This window comes from Fringilla coelebs, assembly GCF_963513975.1.
Source record: "Fringilla coelebs genome assembly, chromosome: Z".
Lineage (NCBI taxonomy): Eukaryota > Metazoa > Chordata > Aves > Passeriformes > Fringillidae > Fringilla > Fringilla coelebs.
In genome coordinates, this window is record NC_140031.1 from 33,031,287 (window position 1) to 33,048,433 (window position 17,147).

A 17,147-nucleotide genomic window follows, 5' to 3' on the forward strand; every position below is an offset into this window, starting at 1 on the left:
AGAGGAAACCGTTACTCTGTTAAGCTAGGCCTTGTAATGCAGTTGGACTCTAATCTAAGATGCTTAAACCTAAGAGAAAGTGTTTTATTTGCTGCACTCAGCATGTAGATGGATAGACTGTGAAGAGGGTCACCATTATGTGTACACTGAAACGATTGTCTCATAAGAATTTTAGTTTCAGACATAGGATTCAGAATAGATTTTAGGAAGTGATCTTCATGGACTTCTCTGTTGAGTTACTCTGTGAGTTACTATTTCAGTTCATAATATGAAAAATGATAATTCTAAGGCAGAAGCTGTTGAAGAACCTAGTGCTGCCTCTCAGGCTTCATTTTCTGGATTGCAGATTTCTGATCTTTACTATGAAACTGGACTCTATCCATCATACAGACCTTGGACACTGACTGATTTATGTAGTCTTGAAACTGACTATTCTGCATTTTTTTTCCTGATAGTGTTAGGATTTTAAAGTTGTTGTTCCATTATAGCCCAAATTATTTACGTTTTTGGTCTTAGTATTTGTAATACTTCCCTTAGTTCTTAGATTACAAATTAGAGTTTAGATGTAAAAGTAAAAAGCCAAGAAAAGGTCACATCTCTCTTTGAGGATCTGATGGAATTGCATTCGTAGAATCATAGGATGGCCTGTCTTGGAAGGAACCTAAAGATCATCTAGTTTCACCCCACTATGACCATGGGCCGGGACACCTCCCACTAGACCAGGTTGCTAAAAGCCCCATCCAAGTGACCTTGAACACTGCTGGGGGTGGGGTATCCACAGGTTCTCTGGGCAACCTGTTCCAGTGCCTCATTGCCCTCACAGTAAAGAATTTCATCATAATATATGATTCAAATCTCCCCTCTTTCAATTTGAAGCCGTTGTCCGTCATCCTATCACTACATGCCCTTGTAAAAATGCCACTCTTTCTTCATGTGTTGATCTTCAAATTCTAGTTTGCTGATAGAGTCATGTGTTTATACAGAAGAAGTTGGTTGTTTTCATAGTAACCAAATCTTTTCACTAAATATTATGGGTTTAATAATTTTTAATAATTTTTTTTGCTCTTATCCAAAGATACTTGGACCACAGAAGTCTGAAGTATTAAATTAAATTGACATGAATCCAAAACAAAACATCAGCAAGAAAAATTTCATCTAGCTTTCTGTCTTGGGAAGGTCTATTTCTTGTCTAAAATATTAATGTTCAACATTCTCTTATATTTGAATAAACAAAGTGTTTAGGCTAGGAAAATTAAAAGAATATTTCTCAATTATTCAAAGATAGGTTAAGTTTAACAGAAAATGATACCAAACTCCTTTTGATTTGGAGTTCACTGATAAGCAAAACTTTTGTTTTTAAATTTATTTAATCAATTACATCTGGGTTCTTTGAATTTCTGAAGCTGATAAAATTTCACAAATATTCTTAAAAAAAACGAGCAGGTTATGAGGATATCGTAGACCCAAATTCTATAGGTAAGTATGTTTCGGTAACAGCAATCTACTGAATATTTTAAGGTAAAAGCATAGGCATTTTGGAGATGTTAATTAAGATCTAAGACCTGATTCGTTTGATTTAGTTTTCCAAGAAAAATGTCTGTATAGCCATGTGGACAGAGACTTTAAAGGTTTTATTAGAAAATAAATTAATTTACCATAAATTTACCATAAAAATACTTTACGGTATTTTATTTAAAATAAGTATCACAGCATGGCAATTTCTAGGGATCTCTTTTGGAAGAAGAAAAGAGTAGGAAAATAACCTCAAAGCAAATGAAGAATAATACTGTCCATATATTGGTCCTACTAAAGTCAATAGCAGAACTTGCATGCCATAGAGGAGCAGGTTTTGATGTAGTCTGTGACTAATGGAGTCAGCTTAAATGCAGTTATGTTTTAAAGTACTCAGTAGTTCATTTTTTTAAACAAGAAAATGAAAAGTAGTGATGCAATAAGAAGTTAATAATTAGTGAAATTTCTGTAGTTCTTACAGCTTAAAAGTCAGCAGCAGGAGTTGGACTCGAGGATATTAAAGGTCCTTTTAAAGTTAAATAATTCTGTGAGCGCTTAACAGGTGTAGACTTTTTAAAGTAACAGGAATGTGAATTTAAATTATTGTAACAGATTGAAGTTGTTGACTCTTTTTTGAGTTATTAATATAATTCTAAAACCTGTGTTTCATATGGAGCTCTTTTTTTACATGCAGCTGAGAAATCAGAAAGAGGTGTGTCAAGTTGGTAGGTGTATTCCTCTTTTATAAAAAGAAAGAGTAAACTTCAAGTAATAAAATAAATTCCAGAACCTGAGTATAACTACTTAGATATTTCCCTTGTCTTCTGACACTGTTTCTGTCTTCTCAGTTTTGTTGGATTTTTTTCCATTTTTATATAGTCGTCAGGTTTTGTTCAAACAAATATGAAGTCCAGTTTTCTTTAAAGCATTCTTTTGATTGCATGGCTTGTCTACTTCTCCTTTTCTTGTTTTTCTTTTCTTTTCCCCTGTGTGTTCATGAGCTAATGGTTATAAACAGGCATTTTTCTGATCATAGGTGGTAATGACATCTGTTTGCAACTACATATGGCCTAAACTATGCAAAATGAGGAACAGAATGTATTTAAGGAACAGTCAGCAAAAGCACAGGCAAATTTTACTGTCTCACAAATTTCTTATACTCACTGTATGAAGATTTGAGGCTTTTCTAAAAAAAGTGCTCAATATCTTTAATTTGTAATTTATTTGTTGAAATAATGAATTTATCTTAGGCTTTATGAAAAGCATCTTCTACATAAATAAAATGGCTATGCCCATTTGTCTGTTTAGGACAAATGCTAAGCTTACTAAGGTGTATGCTTGATTGATTTTAATCAAATTTGGACCACTTCTTGATTGGCATGAATTTGGAGATTTATTTACTTAACCTTTTTTTTATACTGCTTTTTGTAATTTTTGGCAGTATACCTAACTTTTTTATGTGGGGAATACCAGTATTTGGGATCATAGTGCCACATGATAATTTTATCTTCTCTGTTGAAATGAGTATTGTCTTAAGAATATGCGCAAACAGTTGCAAGCAAGTGATGTTGTCAGGATCTTGTTAATAAGGGATAAAACAAAAATTTTGGTTAGTCTTAAGAATGTGTCTTCTGGATCAAGTTTGTTGATTGAAGACTTTATTGCTTGCCAGCTGCTCGTCATTGCTTTCAGAACACCAGTGGCAATAGGGTTTAATGAGTTTCCCCATATCTGTGCAGTCCAAGGTCAGCTTAAGCCACTTCCATTGACTTTTAAACTACCTACCTTTTAGTTATGCAATCAGCTGGGGAGGCTGTTTACGTCATTCCTTCTCCAGCCATGGCACTGAGGTGTTAAACTCCAGCTACATGGATGCATTGACCATGTGGGAATTATATCATTTTTTCCTGGCGCACTGTTAGAAGATGAATATCTGTCCCCAGCTTTATGGCACTGAGGAGAAGGTTTGAGCTAAAGCATTTCACTTTGTGATTGCCGTCAGGTGACTCAGCAGGCATATTGCTGCTGCTTCCATCAAGAAAGAACATTTTGCCCAGTGTTTGTTAGAGAGTGGGGTGAGATCACACCTGGTAATGAAAACTCAACTGACCAGGAGTCAGTCGTCAGGCCATGCTAACTTGACCGCTCTTGGTCATGCATACATGAGTCTGCTACTGAATATCAGGGATATAACTTACAGGAGCTGCTACGACTGAAATGTGTCCTCTCTGAAAAGGTTTGGTAGCTGGGTAAGTTGATCACTGTGCGGCAGCCTTGTATTGCGCCAAGGAATTGCTGCACATGGATTGATAGCTAGGAAAGGTCCTGGAATTCCATGGTTTAACAAAATAATGTACTGGCCTTGAGCAACACTGTGAGCTAGAATCTATTTTTCTCTTTAAGTTTTCAGTTTGACCACAACATTTGTGCTGTCTATGGGTCTTATGGCTACAAGTATTAGATTTACAGTAAAAAAAGTACTTTTCTGAGGCAGTTCTTAACTAACAATATGTTTAGTTCCAGAATATGCAGTTAAAGTTTTTTTGCTAGGCCAGTGATACTTACAGCTTGAAATTTTACCAGAAATGAGTCCAGAAGGTGCAATATTTTGTCAAGAAATTTAATGCATATGACATACAAAATACCGTCTAACAAGTAGAATAAGTTACTGCAGAAAAAAAGTCTGTATAAAACAGCCATTGTTAAGAACATAAATTTAGATTTAGAAAATAGGGTGGTGGTCTAAAAATGTACCCTTAATATTTTGAGATCTGGTTTTGATTATGGATTTGTGAGTAATTTATGAAAGCAGAATTATTTGCAGCTTTTACATGTTTCTGTAATACTGTAAATATGTTTCTCTAGGCAGTTTTAGTAAATGGTATGTTATGCATCTGATTTTTTGTTAACAATGTAGTATACCTCTACTGTCATTTTCTATTTGTATTTCTTTAAGTGAGCTAGAGGACTATATTACAGTGAAAGAATCTGAAATGGAGCTTTTACAGAAAAAAATGAAGCAAGTGGATCTTAACCTAGCAGAGCATAATTTGTACCCTGCAGATACTCTGGAAAGCAACAATATAAGGACTGGAAGAAGGCATGAGGTAGGGTAGTTTTATTGTCTGGTGTATTTGCGTGTAAGTCAGCCTGGTGAAGCCAGACGTTTTTGCTCAAGGGCCCAGATAATAATTTTAATATCTGTTGACGCTGCTTATAATTCTGGAAGCTTGTTTGAATAGTTCCTGTGTTATCTGCCAAAGACTTGTTAAAATAGCTGTTGGGAGTAGAAGGTTTTACCTTATTAAATACTGAATAAGGGATTGTTAATTAAATGAACTATTTGCAGGATAAATTCTTTGTAGGTTTGCTAAAATGAATATTTATCAGATATTTTGTGGTGTTTATTAGAATGACCATCTTTCACTTTAAGGAAAGTGAGAGAAATATAAATGCTTATTATTATGATTTTTTAAATGAAAAATATTTTCCCCCAAATTCTTGACTTTTAGAGTGGAATATAGTATTTTTTTCTAGGAAGAATGACAGGAATGTCCTTTGAAGTTTATATTTTCGGCTTTGTATGGTGCTGAATTTTGTGGAGTCTCACTGATTTAGGCGTTAACTAACAATAACAACACCTACGAGCTGTAGTAAATGAGTGACATCTGTAAATAATTCCATTATTTAAATAGATCTATTAAATTTGCTGAAATCATTATGCTTTTCACTGTGTTCAGACTCTTCCTCATATATTTTTTATTGTGATTGCATAGAGTATGGGAAACTGTTAACAAGGTTGCAAAGGTGAATGTGATTCTGAATGGTATAAATAATGCACTAATGTGGACCATCATGTCCACTTCCTCTGAAATCTTCTAGTTTATCCAAATATGGTATCTCATCATATTTTCTTTAAAAAATGTATAGCATGCTCTTTCTTTATGATCTGTACTGTATGTTAGTTTTGGAAAAAGACACACTTTAGGACATTTTTTCAGGAGCATGTGGTGGGCATTTCTGTGAAAATGTGCTTAAGAAAAAACAAAACGCTTCACAGGCAGTATAGACTAAAGAACAGAAGGTAAGAAACAGCCTGACAAATGTGAAGGTCTGGAAGGAGGAGAGGAAGGGTTTACTTCATGTGCTGGAAACAGGTATTTCTCTGCAGCCCAGAGAGAGGATCACTATGGAGCAGATGTCAATGGTATAGCTTGTAGAGGAGCCCAGAGCAAGTGGGTATTTGCTCATGGAAGCCACAGCTTGGGGAGGGGAGTAGACACTGGAGCAGATTCCTCTCTTACATGGACTATGGTCCATGGAAGACTCACTCTGGGATAAGTTTATCCTGAAGGACTCCAGCCTGTGAAGAGGCCCTGTGCAGGAGTAGGAGAAAAGTATGAGGAGGAAAGAATGGCCCAATGGGAGCTGTTAAGCATTGATTGTAAGCCTTCTGCCTGAATGGCTCAGCAGGTGGTAAAAGAGTCAGGAGCAATGGAATGAAGTTATGCCTGGGAAGCTGGGAGCTTCTTTTGGGTAGGGAAGGCCACGTGAATTGATTTTTTTCTCTTTTCTTACAACCTAAATATATTCTAAGTAGCAATAACTTAAATGAATTTTCTTCAAGTCGAGTCAGCCCATGACGCTGAGCGGTAAATCCACCAGCTTTATCATCCTGTTTTCTCCTGTCCTAGTGGAAAAGGAAACTGGGGGAGCAGTTGAGTGGGTGTTTGACCCTTTGCCAAGGTTAGTCCCCCACAATGTCTTTTTCTGTTTCCTCAGGGGAAAGTAAATGAGACTGCTGTGTTTGTCGTGAACTGTGTCAAAATAAAGCAATTACACTGCCTTGAGTAAAACTAAATACAAATTTTAAAGCCTATTGTAGAAAATATCTTCCTGTTTTGATGTGTAGGTCTGAGTAATGCTCTTTCAATAGTCAAGGCTGTTTGATATGTCCACTTCTTCACAAGAGCACACAAGTCTCTATTTAAACATTTGGGAACTCAGTGGATGAGCTCCTTTGTATGTAAGGCAACACAGTAAATGAAATTGTGGAAATACTCTGGATTTTCTAAAATGGAGAAGGTAGTATTGCTGTGCTAGTACTTTACCCTTTTTCCTTTCAGTATCTTCTCATTCCCTTGTTTTTCAGCCTTTTATGACAAAATCATTACTGTCAGAAGTCATTAGTGCATGATTTCACAGGAAGAGTATGTGGGATATTCAATGTTTGTTTTAAAAAGATGATCCTTCTGACTTTACAAAGACTATTGTGCTGCCCTTCATTCCGCCTTATATACATTCCCAGGATACAAAGAACAAATAAGCATGGAGTCACTTCTGATCAGAATGACACTGCTTTGATGACTTACTGCTCTAAAAATGTTTCAAAGGCTTTGAAAGGAGGAATAGTTGGAAAGGTATTGAAAATAAGAGCCTGGTACAAACAGAAACTTGGCACTACTGCAGTAAATTGAGATGTATGGCCACATGACTGCATGCTTCTGGCTGTGTTTATATATGCAACAGCATAGATACCTCTATAGCCTTGTGTTGGTTTCTTTGTGAATTGCAGAAATCCACATCCCTTGCCTACAGTTGTAGCGAGTAATAGAAACAACTTATCCTTTGAGAGGTGTTTAAAAGCTACGTTAAATGTGGTTGTGATGACCTGTTTCATGATATTAAGTGTGTATTTAGAGGCAATTGTAACAATCATAGTCCTGTCTATGTGGAAAGTGGTGTAGCTGAGTGCTGTTGTGTATGTAGATTTAGGAGTGAGTGGCTTGACCTTCATAGAGGTCTTCTTGGAGTTTAAACTTCATGAGCAATATATGATTTCTGTTAGCTGATTACACTGACTTTCATATGTCTGCTGGCTAATTCAATAGGGTTTTGTGGTTTTCTTGTAGCTAAGCTTTCCCATGGTATGGTGCATGGGAGTTAGAATTGCCTTTTATTCATGTACATTCTATATCATTCTTATAGATTTGTAGTGTCAAGATACTGAAAAACATGTGGTGACTTGCAATGCTAGTAAAGTTCCTGTTGAGACATAGCAAATCAAGAATTTACCATTTTTCTTTCTAAAAACCCCCACCTCTATCTGTTCTGGGTTCAGCCTCAGCAATGTTTCTGTTTCTTCAGTTGATCAAAACATGATTTCTGCCCACTGTCCTCAGAGCTGTATATTGGCAGTCATTGATATCAAGCCTGTACAGAAAAAGTGCTCCTAAGACATTTCAGGAGGAGTTCTGACTTCCCTACTTTGGTTTGGGTTTTGGGGTTTTTTTGTTGGTGGGAGTTTTTTTGGTTTTCTTTTTTTTCTTTTTGATTGGTTGTTTTGGGGTTTTCCTTGTTTGTTTGTTTTATTTGCCTTATTTTGGCACTCTATTCAACACGAAACCTGTTGAATTCAAGAACATGGCTATTTGCAGTATCATCCCATGGTCTATTTCATTGTGCAGACAGGTAATAGAAGGTTGTCTAGCAACAGGCGTGTTTTCTTTTTCTGCTTGTGTGCCTCCATTATCAGTTAATGTGTGTCCCATCCACTTACCTGCTAGTTCTTTATGCTAAATCTTCTGTCACAAAATTTCATATCTATTATATATTAGAAACTGCTTATTTCTGGTTTTCTGCTATTTGGTTTAGTCTTCGGTAAAAATGTTTAAGGAACATTCAATGAAAAATATTCTGATCTGGATTCCTTTCCTGACTTGGATTAACAGTCTTCACTGATAAAATTGGAAGGGTTTTTTACTCCTAAACATGTAGAAAATTTTTGAAACATTACATTTTGAAGCACTATATACATTTCTGTATATATTTAATAGAGGTATGTAAAATTTTTTTCTGTAGAATTTGATGCCTGAATTAAAAATTTAATATTTATATTTGACGGCAGCAAGAGTAGTAAAGTTTGCACTTGTGAGAAGATTTTTACAGGTGCCGTCTTTCAAACTGAGTTTTGCAGCAGCCCCAGGCAATCCAATGACAGCATATTTTACTACACAGTCTCCTTTGTCTTGATAGAACTCTTTACCTCCTTAGCAAAGATTGAGCTCAAGCTACCTATGTGCAACTGTAAAGCCCAGCTCCAGTGCCCTTTCTCCACAGACCTTTAGTCTGATCACTAAAAAGGTGAAAGTAATAGAATGTTCTTAATACGTATCACCAATCTCAGCCATTGTCACAGGGAATCATTTCCATATCCATAAACAGTTAAAAGTTTTCTCATTTTTTTTCACATACCTTGGCTCTAGCACATTCCCAGGTAGCTACATATAAACTCTGTATGTGTATATAATAGATATATATCTATACGTATAAATACGTATAAAAAATTCTTATGTACTCGAATCTGTTCAGCTATGACTAGACTAGCAAGACAGTGAATTTTATCTTTTTCTGTATTTTTTTTTCTCTTTTCTTTGTTCCTTCTCAGGTTTTCTCTACCTATTAATTCTTAAGAATCTGGTGCTGGTTGATCCACTCCTTTTCCTTTGTTGTCCTTCACTTTGGCAGCAAGCAGAGTGCTTTGACCTTCTATTTGTGATTTCAGAGAAATTGTGTACATTCCAGGTTTACCTAGAAAACAATTATCGAAAAATAATGCATAGTACAGTCATATATATAATATGACTGTATATAATGATTAAGGAATGTAGAAGATAGGAGGATTGGGTTTTGGTTCCTTTTTTTTTTTAAGCTCTTAATTTTATTTACAAAATCTGGGACTTTGAAGATGATTATATTTTTTAGTATTTGGATTTTAAATGTACTAAAATCCTTTCCAGCCATTAGTTCGGGTTTGGCTTTTTTTTTTTTTTTTTTTTTTTAGCAGAGCCCGGGTGAGCAGGTGGGTGTTGGGGTTTGGTTTGGTTTATTCTTTTTTTTTTGGTTTAGGGTTGGTTTGGTTTTTGGGTTGTTATTTTTTTGGTTTTAGGTTGTTGGTTTTTTTGTTTTGTTTGGATTGGCTCTGGTTTTGGTTGGGGTTTTTTAATGAGGGTGTAACACTTTCTATAAAAAAATTTTGCTTGGTTGTTTGTTGGACTTTCTTATGTCTGTTTCAGGTATGTGTCATAAGCAAAAGGATTCTGAAATCCAATGACAAAACCACATTGCAAATATTAACATTCATAAATATAAATATGAGATGCTGCTATTCTCTGATATTTTGTGATTTTTTTTTTTCTTCTTAGAAACCCATACTATTTAAAATGAAAATGTCGTATATGATGTCTTGTAAATATTTCATGCTGGAAGGTAGTGGTCAAAGAAAAAAATGTCAATTGCTAATTAAGATGCTCTTCGAGATTAACTTAATTTAATTGACTAGTAAAAATATTGATGTCTATAGCATTGAAGAAGAGTTTATCCCTAATTTCTTTTATTGTTTTCCCAGAGAAAGTGGCATAATGCAACAAGAATAATCAGAATTTACCTTAACTTTCTGTTTGACTTTATGTGTTGGCACAACAGTATTTTTCCTGATTGGCATTAAATGTGTGTTGGTATTTCACCGTTCTTAACCAAAGTTATTCCAAAAATCTGAAAGTCTAATTTTATGAGGCATTTCTTTCTCTGCCATAAGGACATATGACATGGAGTGAACAAGAAAGCTGCCCAGTTTAAGTGTTACTTTCACATACTCTTTCTCCAGATTGCTGTATGAAGCTGTACATAATATAAACACATATTCTTGTCTCTAGTTAGTCACATTATAGTTAATGACCATATGGTCATTATGGTATAAGATCTACTGTCTGTTGTATTTATATTCCTCAAGCATATTGTTCCTTCAACTTCACAGTGTGTTAAACTATTTCAAAGGGAAAAAAATCCTTTCCCTCTTGTTTCTGGTTGTCCTATCAAGTGTAACCTTGGACCCTTATAGAGCAATTAGACCAGCCTCTATCCCCTCCTTTGTAATGAGGTTTCTTGCATTTCTGAGTCTATAACCCTTTAGTCTTCCCTAATGGGACATCATTATTCTGAAAGAAACAATGTAAATGTAAATGAATATTCTCATTAACGAGTCACAGAGAAACCTTTAGTGGTAGCGCTGTGGTAATTCTGCTTGTTATTTCTCTGGTATTCCATGCAGATTTTTTTTTTTTATAATTCATTATTAGTATTCAAAATTACTTCTTCTTTAATTCTGCATGTCTTTCATAATCCGGTGTTCCAACTAGTTCAACCATGTCCTTGTTTTATTCTCCAGGAACCACCTGTGAAACATTCAAGGTCTCTGTCCCCAAAGAGCTCTTTTAGAGAGTCAGAGGAACTAAAGAAGCTTAAAATAGCTGAAAGGAAGATTGGAAACTTAGAGAAGACACTGCAGCTAAAGGTGAACATTAAATGAAAATAAATAAAAAGCCTGCTAGCTATAAGCTTGCATAGATAAAGATATACCAAAACAAACAGACATTTTAAAAATTAAAAATACACATACTTTTATGGGCTGTAAGTCTCTTTGGATCAGAGAGCACTCTCCATTAGTTTACCTTTTTGTTTTACAGTGTGAGTAATCTTGCAGTCCTGTGGAAACTTAATTGAGCTGTCATCAATAAAACATACTTGTTAAATACATTTTCGAAGTTTGTGTTTGAGTATATATACCTTGAGAAATCTATGTGTTCATATGAAGTAAATCAGAAAGTAGAAGCACTGAAAGTACAAAGATTTTTCTGTGCAATGAAGCCACACTTTAAAATGCGGAAGTCAGTACCTTAAAAAAGACCCCTGGAAATTGTATAAGTTGTAGGTGACTTAGTTGCTGGTATAAAAGATACCTTTAAAAAAGCAATAACAATCCCCCTCCCTCCACCCCTTCACAGAAAATCTTAATTGAGCTTGTGTTACAGTTGCTCATTTTGTCCCAGTTTCACAGATTTTTGTAGCTGTGTTTTCGTTGGTTTGGTATTTTGCTGTAGAGATACAGTAACTTTTGAACAAACTATTGGTTTAAAATTGCTCCTTTGAATGCAAAATGCAAACTCTGAGTCATATTTTCTTAAACACATAAAATTCATCCTCTTCTTTCCTCTCCTCCCTTTCCTCACTCACCTTCTTCTCTTTTCTGTGTTGCTTATCGTTGTTCAGTTTTGGAATTTGAAAGATATTTTCAAGTAAGTGTGGCCTAAAGGAGAATTGGTTGTACTGAACATCATATAATAGAAGTTATGTAAGTGAAGAAGTTTGGAAGCTCTACCAGCCATAGTGATAAGTTGATTTTAGAAAAACTGTAAGTGGGAAGTATATTTCAGCAAAATGTCACAGTTCATCCATCTGTATACTTGGGAGAATTTAAAGCATTGTCTTAACACATGTAGAGTATATGAACAGGAGAGATTATTTAGACTTCAAATTCAGTCTTCGAGGTTGTCTTGTTCCTGTGAGACAGAAAATTATTTTTTTGTTTTTTTCCCTCTGTTGAGAATTCTAAGGCATGTCCCACCAGCTAAACCTGAGAATTGGCCTTTGGGAAGCTTCCTGTTCATTGCTCTTAGTTGGCCTGCCTGATGCTGATGGTACAGATTATTCTGGAACTGTAGGCTGCAGCTGTTCTGCTCTTGGAAACAAAAGCACTTCAGTGTCTGTGGCTATTGCCTTAAATGATAGAGAGCTACACGTTTCTTCTGGAAAGAGGAGTGAAGGAAAGCAGATGCAGAAGAGAAACAACTGTCTGCATAACCTCATATAATAATTTGTACGGTTCACCATACTGCCTTTACTTATCTTGATGGTCCCATTCACAGGTTTTTCCTGTTCTCTCAGCTGACTCATTTCTCAACAAGAAAAGTTGGCTCTTAGGATCTTCGTTGCTAGTATAAATGGGGTGATCATTTAGATTCAGAGTTTTTACATAGAATTGGCTTTATTTCTGGGATACTAAAAAGTAACAGAGCATGCCTGATTGCACCCTTGTTTACAGAAGAGAACATCAGAATGAATAAGACTGCTACTTAGATTGGTCCAAAGCATAAGTACTTCAAATCTACTGTGGATCTTTAAGAAGTGGGTAAGAGTTTGGTTGTTGAGAAGTAGGTCTTTGATACAAACTAAGAATACATTGATCTTCTCCTGTATTGCTTCTAAAGCTGTGATCACTGGTGTAGCCTAGAGGAGATAATCCTGGCTTTAACTGAAGAGGTCTCAAAACCAAGAGGAGCTCTTCCCTTTGAGTTTTCTCATCCTTTTTACATTCTAAACTTTTTGGAGGTAAATAAAACTAGAATATGAACACCAGTCTTTAGGGCCACCTTAATACTTGTTTGTGTGAGCAAGACCACACTCAGATTTACCTCTTATTTCATATGTAGTCCTATTCCATGTATAGTGTTCAGTTGCTGAAAATAGATGAATATTGCATCTAATTCACATAACTGTTTGTGGAAAAAAGTATTTTTGTAACTGCTAGGGGCCTCAGTTCTTGAAAGCCTACACACAGTCAAATAATTGAATCAGTGTAGGTTTTTTAAATTTCCTTTTTACTGTAATAGAAGGTCAATTTCAATAAAAATTTGCATTAGTGATTAGAATCTTTTGACTTGTCTGAGCAGCCTGCAAAAGAAAAGAAGGTATAGGCAGTGGAGTTTTTCCTCCTGCAGACTGAACTTTGTATTACTCTTATTCATTATTATGTGGGAACTACTATGCATGACAGGGGACAGCTGGAAAATAATCTGGAGGTCCAGCACTGTGAGAGATGGTTGTTCTGTCCCATGTCCGTGAATATATACAAAACTGTGTACAAGACAGTTTAGTTATAAAATATAACATAATTCAGACAGAGATTAATCTAACAGATTATGGAAATTTCAGTGAATATTTTAAGTCCTGAAGTGCTTAATTCAATAGAGAGAGTGATTAGGGCAGTTAATTGTCTAATTTCTATTTCTGCAAGAGCAGAGCAAGTGAGAAGGGAGGGCAATAACTGTAACAGAATGGATAATAGAACAGGTAAGCAATAATGAAAAATGCAGATTCATTAATAGGAAAGGCCAAATTCTACAGTTGGTTGCATCTCTGAAAAGGCATTTCACATATTGACACTAATAAGCTTCTCAGGATTTATATTGAAGACATTATTTTCTAGTGCCCTTCCAGACTTGACCAGTTCTTGCTAACAATATCAAACAATCTCAGAACAGTTGTTTCATGAACTTCTCTTGAAAACACAGCATCCCTAATTGTATTCTTGTGAAAATTTCCTCTTGCAAAGTTTGGTAATGGTCTCTATGTTCTTAGTCTAAAATTTATATTGCCATTTATGTGGTTGTTTTTACTATCATTGTGGTATTTATGAGTCACTTAAAACTAGTCAAAAGTACTTTTTTAACAATTCAAAATTAAAAAATGTATTTGGTTTAGAGCTTGTTTCTGGAAAAAAAAACCTACCACCACCACTTTGGGAAAGTATTTAGTGGTAGAGTCACTTTGGACTTGATTGTGTTCCTAAATCTTCTCTTTTTGTTTCCTAAGTCACTTCCAGAAAACTTCTGGAATTTTGTGTATAATACCATTTGAAACTTTACCTGCTGTTATTCAACTTTGTGCATCATGAAAGCTGGGATACATTTGATAAGCCAAGCTTTGTATAGGTACTTTGTAGTTATGAGTATTCTGGAATGTTTTTATAGTGGGATTCCATTTTTATTGTTTGCAGCTCTGACTATTGGTTTGTCTAATTTATTGACTAATGCTGAAAAGTCCTTCTTCCACATAGGCAGGGTAAATACTTGCAAATAAGGTATTCTGATTTATTTATTTCTGTAGTTGCTCTGCCAGCAGAGCTCCCATTGAACTGAAAATGAAGCTCTGATTGCAAATTCATTCATTTTGCTACAGCATAATGAATTCTTTGCTGGTGAATTCTTTACTAGTGTATGCCAGAGTTTGACTTGCTTTATAGTGTTAAATGCTTCTTCTTAGAGATTTTTTTTTCCAGAGGATGGTATTGTCATATAGAAAAGTCTGGTTTTAAGCTTACCTTATGTTATCCTGTAATACTAATCAAGGTGTATTTTAACTTTTGTTCTGTACATTTTTTGTATGGTTTTGAGTATATAAAAGCTGTTTTAAAAATTGTTTTTAATTCTTGTTTGCTGCATTACTAGGGGCAAAGTCTGGGTGTTGCAGGTGTATATATATTTACAGAAACAGCTTACGCTGTGAGGAAATCCTGAAGCCATTTAAATATAAAGTTTTTTCATGTGGCCAGTATTTCCCTTGAAAATACATAGATCAGTTTTCCATTAGGAAAAAAGGAAGTAGTTTGAATGAAAAAACAGTGCCAACAATCCTTTTTTAGTCTATGTGTTTAAAATGTATTGGGCTTATGCATTCACCAGATAAAAACTGGCATTTTGGTAGTAAATTTTTAAAACTTTCCACAGCATGAAAATAATATTTAAGTGAATTGCCAAATCAGCAGAATTTTCCAAAGTAGTAATAAGAAAACTTTGACCTCAAAGACTGTCAGTCCTGATCTTTCAATTTCTGAGTCTCACAGAACTAAAAGAGAAGTTTCATTTCATGTGATCTGTGTAACACTCTCCTACATTTTGTTCAACTCTGATTTTGTTTTTCTGGTTTCATACAGTCTCAAGAATCCTATGAGCTAAGAGCAGCCTATGGAAAACACGAAGAAAAGCTGCAGATGGATGTTACAGACCAACTACAGAGCACTAGAAGAGCAATTAAAGCAGTGGGAAGAGAGCAATAGCAGGTAAGTTACATAGCTCATTAAAAACATTTTCCTTACACAAGAAATCTGAACAGTATTACATAGGTATTCAAAAAAAAATGTGATTTGAAGGAAGAAGCTACTGGGTGGTGATCTAGACTATCCTTTGTTACAGCAGAATACATGACTTAGCCCTATGTGAGAAAAATTGTAGTTGAAACCAAGAGGAAATATATTGAGCTGACACCTTGACTTATTTCATTAGGCATTTCATTGAGAGCCTGAGTACTGAACAAAGGTCAGCTAGGGCTGCTTACTTATGTTTGTCTAATTCCTCACTCATTTATTTTGTTGACTGTATGTTTTTAATTGTCTGTAACACAGCAGTTGATCATTATGTTTCATAAAATTTTTAAAAATAGTTTTATTCATTAAAATATAGAAATAATATTACCCTCTCTAAAATTTAGTGATTCGTATATTAACTGAGGCTAAAATCTTCTTCCTTATAGGGGAGAAGTAAAATAATGTGTGCATGAAAGCAAGGTGTTTTCATCTGTTATATTATTTAAAAATAAATTATTTCTGATAATTTTACAAAAAAATGCAGTAATATATCTTTATTAATGGAAAGAGGAAAGACTTTACCACTTAAAATTTACATAATGAACATTCCGTATATCATTCTCCCTTAGGCTCTATACAGAACAATGAAAATTTTATGTGGAAATCCTTCTTTTTTTAAGTCCCTAGTAGACAGATACTTTGGTAAACAGATGAAATTGGAGGAATGAAAGCATTTCTTATCAGTTCAGTTATTGAGTACTGCTGTTTTTCAGGACCTGTTTCAAGAAAGTAATTTCCTTGTGTCTTTAGCACAGCTTTAGCATGCACCTAACAACACAGTAAACACTTGTGTGTTTTGCTAAAAATAATTATTTTTGCAGTTAGAACTATACTGACTAATCTTGACACTAACTTTTTCTCTCTCTGAAGAAAATAAGAGTCACAGAAAATGCTGCAAAAGTGGTAGCTGTTCAGAGTCTGGGGTGACGTAAAACATCCTACTGTGAATGATAAACTGTTCCTTATATATAAGTAATGCTATGGCCTATCTTAGTAGATTTGCATTGCTTTGAAATACTAGCATTTATGTAGGAGCAGTTTGTCTTTAAAAAAGGAGGAAAAAAAGGTGTGGATGGAAACAATGGTGAAGTATAAAATTGCTACAGGCGTCGGTGGTAGCACAGGAGCATTTTTTGAAATATCTAACCATAATTGCAAATATGTTTGGGTAAATTATAATGAAATGGCTTTGTTTTTTTAGGAAAAATATGGATTTTTTTTTTCTTTTAGTTCACTGTTTTTAATTTAGTGCAATCTGGAAGTGACTTACTGAATTTAGTAACTGTCATCCTTGAAATTATTTAATTCTGTATCTATACCTAGACAGGCTTTCATATCCACTGAGAGTCCAAGGCTAACAAGATAAAAAAAAAATTGAGCTAGATAAAGACATTAAAATCTTAAACTTGATATACAGTGAAGCACTGGGTGTTCTGGTTCTGATAGTTTAAAAAAATTGAAAAGGGAAAGAGAGACAAAGGTGACTTCTGTTTAAAGTAAATGAGACAAGCTTGTGTTATAATGAATGTTTTTGGGAAAAGTAGGTATTGGGGAGAATATAATGCTCAGTCTTCACTTAGTCACCTAGTTTTTTCATCTCTATTTAAGATGAGCTGAAAATAACATAGTTTCAATAATCTTTGTTGCCACATTAGATTTGTGTGAAGCCACACTAAAGGAGGTTTGGTTTTCATTTTTAATATGCTTAAACAAAGGAAAGTAGACAAGATACAAATAAAAGCAGTCTGTAACAATAAGACTCTGTTATTTTGGTATCTCAAAAAGCTATACAGTGCTGCTGTAATGTAAATTGTGC

At 34.8% G+C, this 17,147-nt stretch overlaps 1 protein-coding gene across 1 annotated transcript in view; it reads left to right on the top strand.

Moving 5' to 3' along the window:
* Positions 1-17,147, top strand: part of CNTLN (centlein) — a gene marked incomplete at both ends in the record, with an annotated part of 182,794 nt that overhangs the window by 71,950 nt on the left and 93,697 nt on the right. Inside the window, 6 exon segments of the mRNA XM_084224713.1 lie at positions 3,050-3,222; positions 4,469-4,619; positions 8,566-8,655; positions 10,739-10,864; positions 15,122-15,178; positions 15,180-15,247. Of these exon segments, the coding sequence (XP_084080839.1) occupies positions 3,050-3,222; positions 4,469-4,619; positions 8,566-8,655; positions 10,739-10,864; positions 15,122-15,178; positions 15,180-15,247 (665 nt within the window).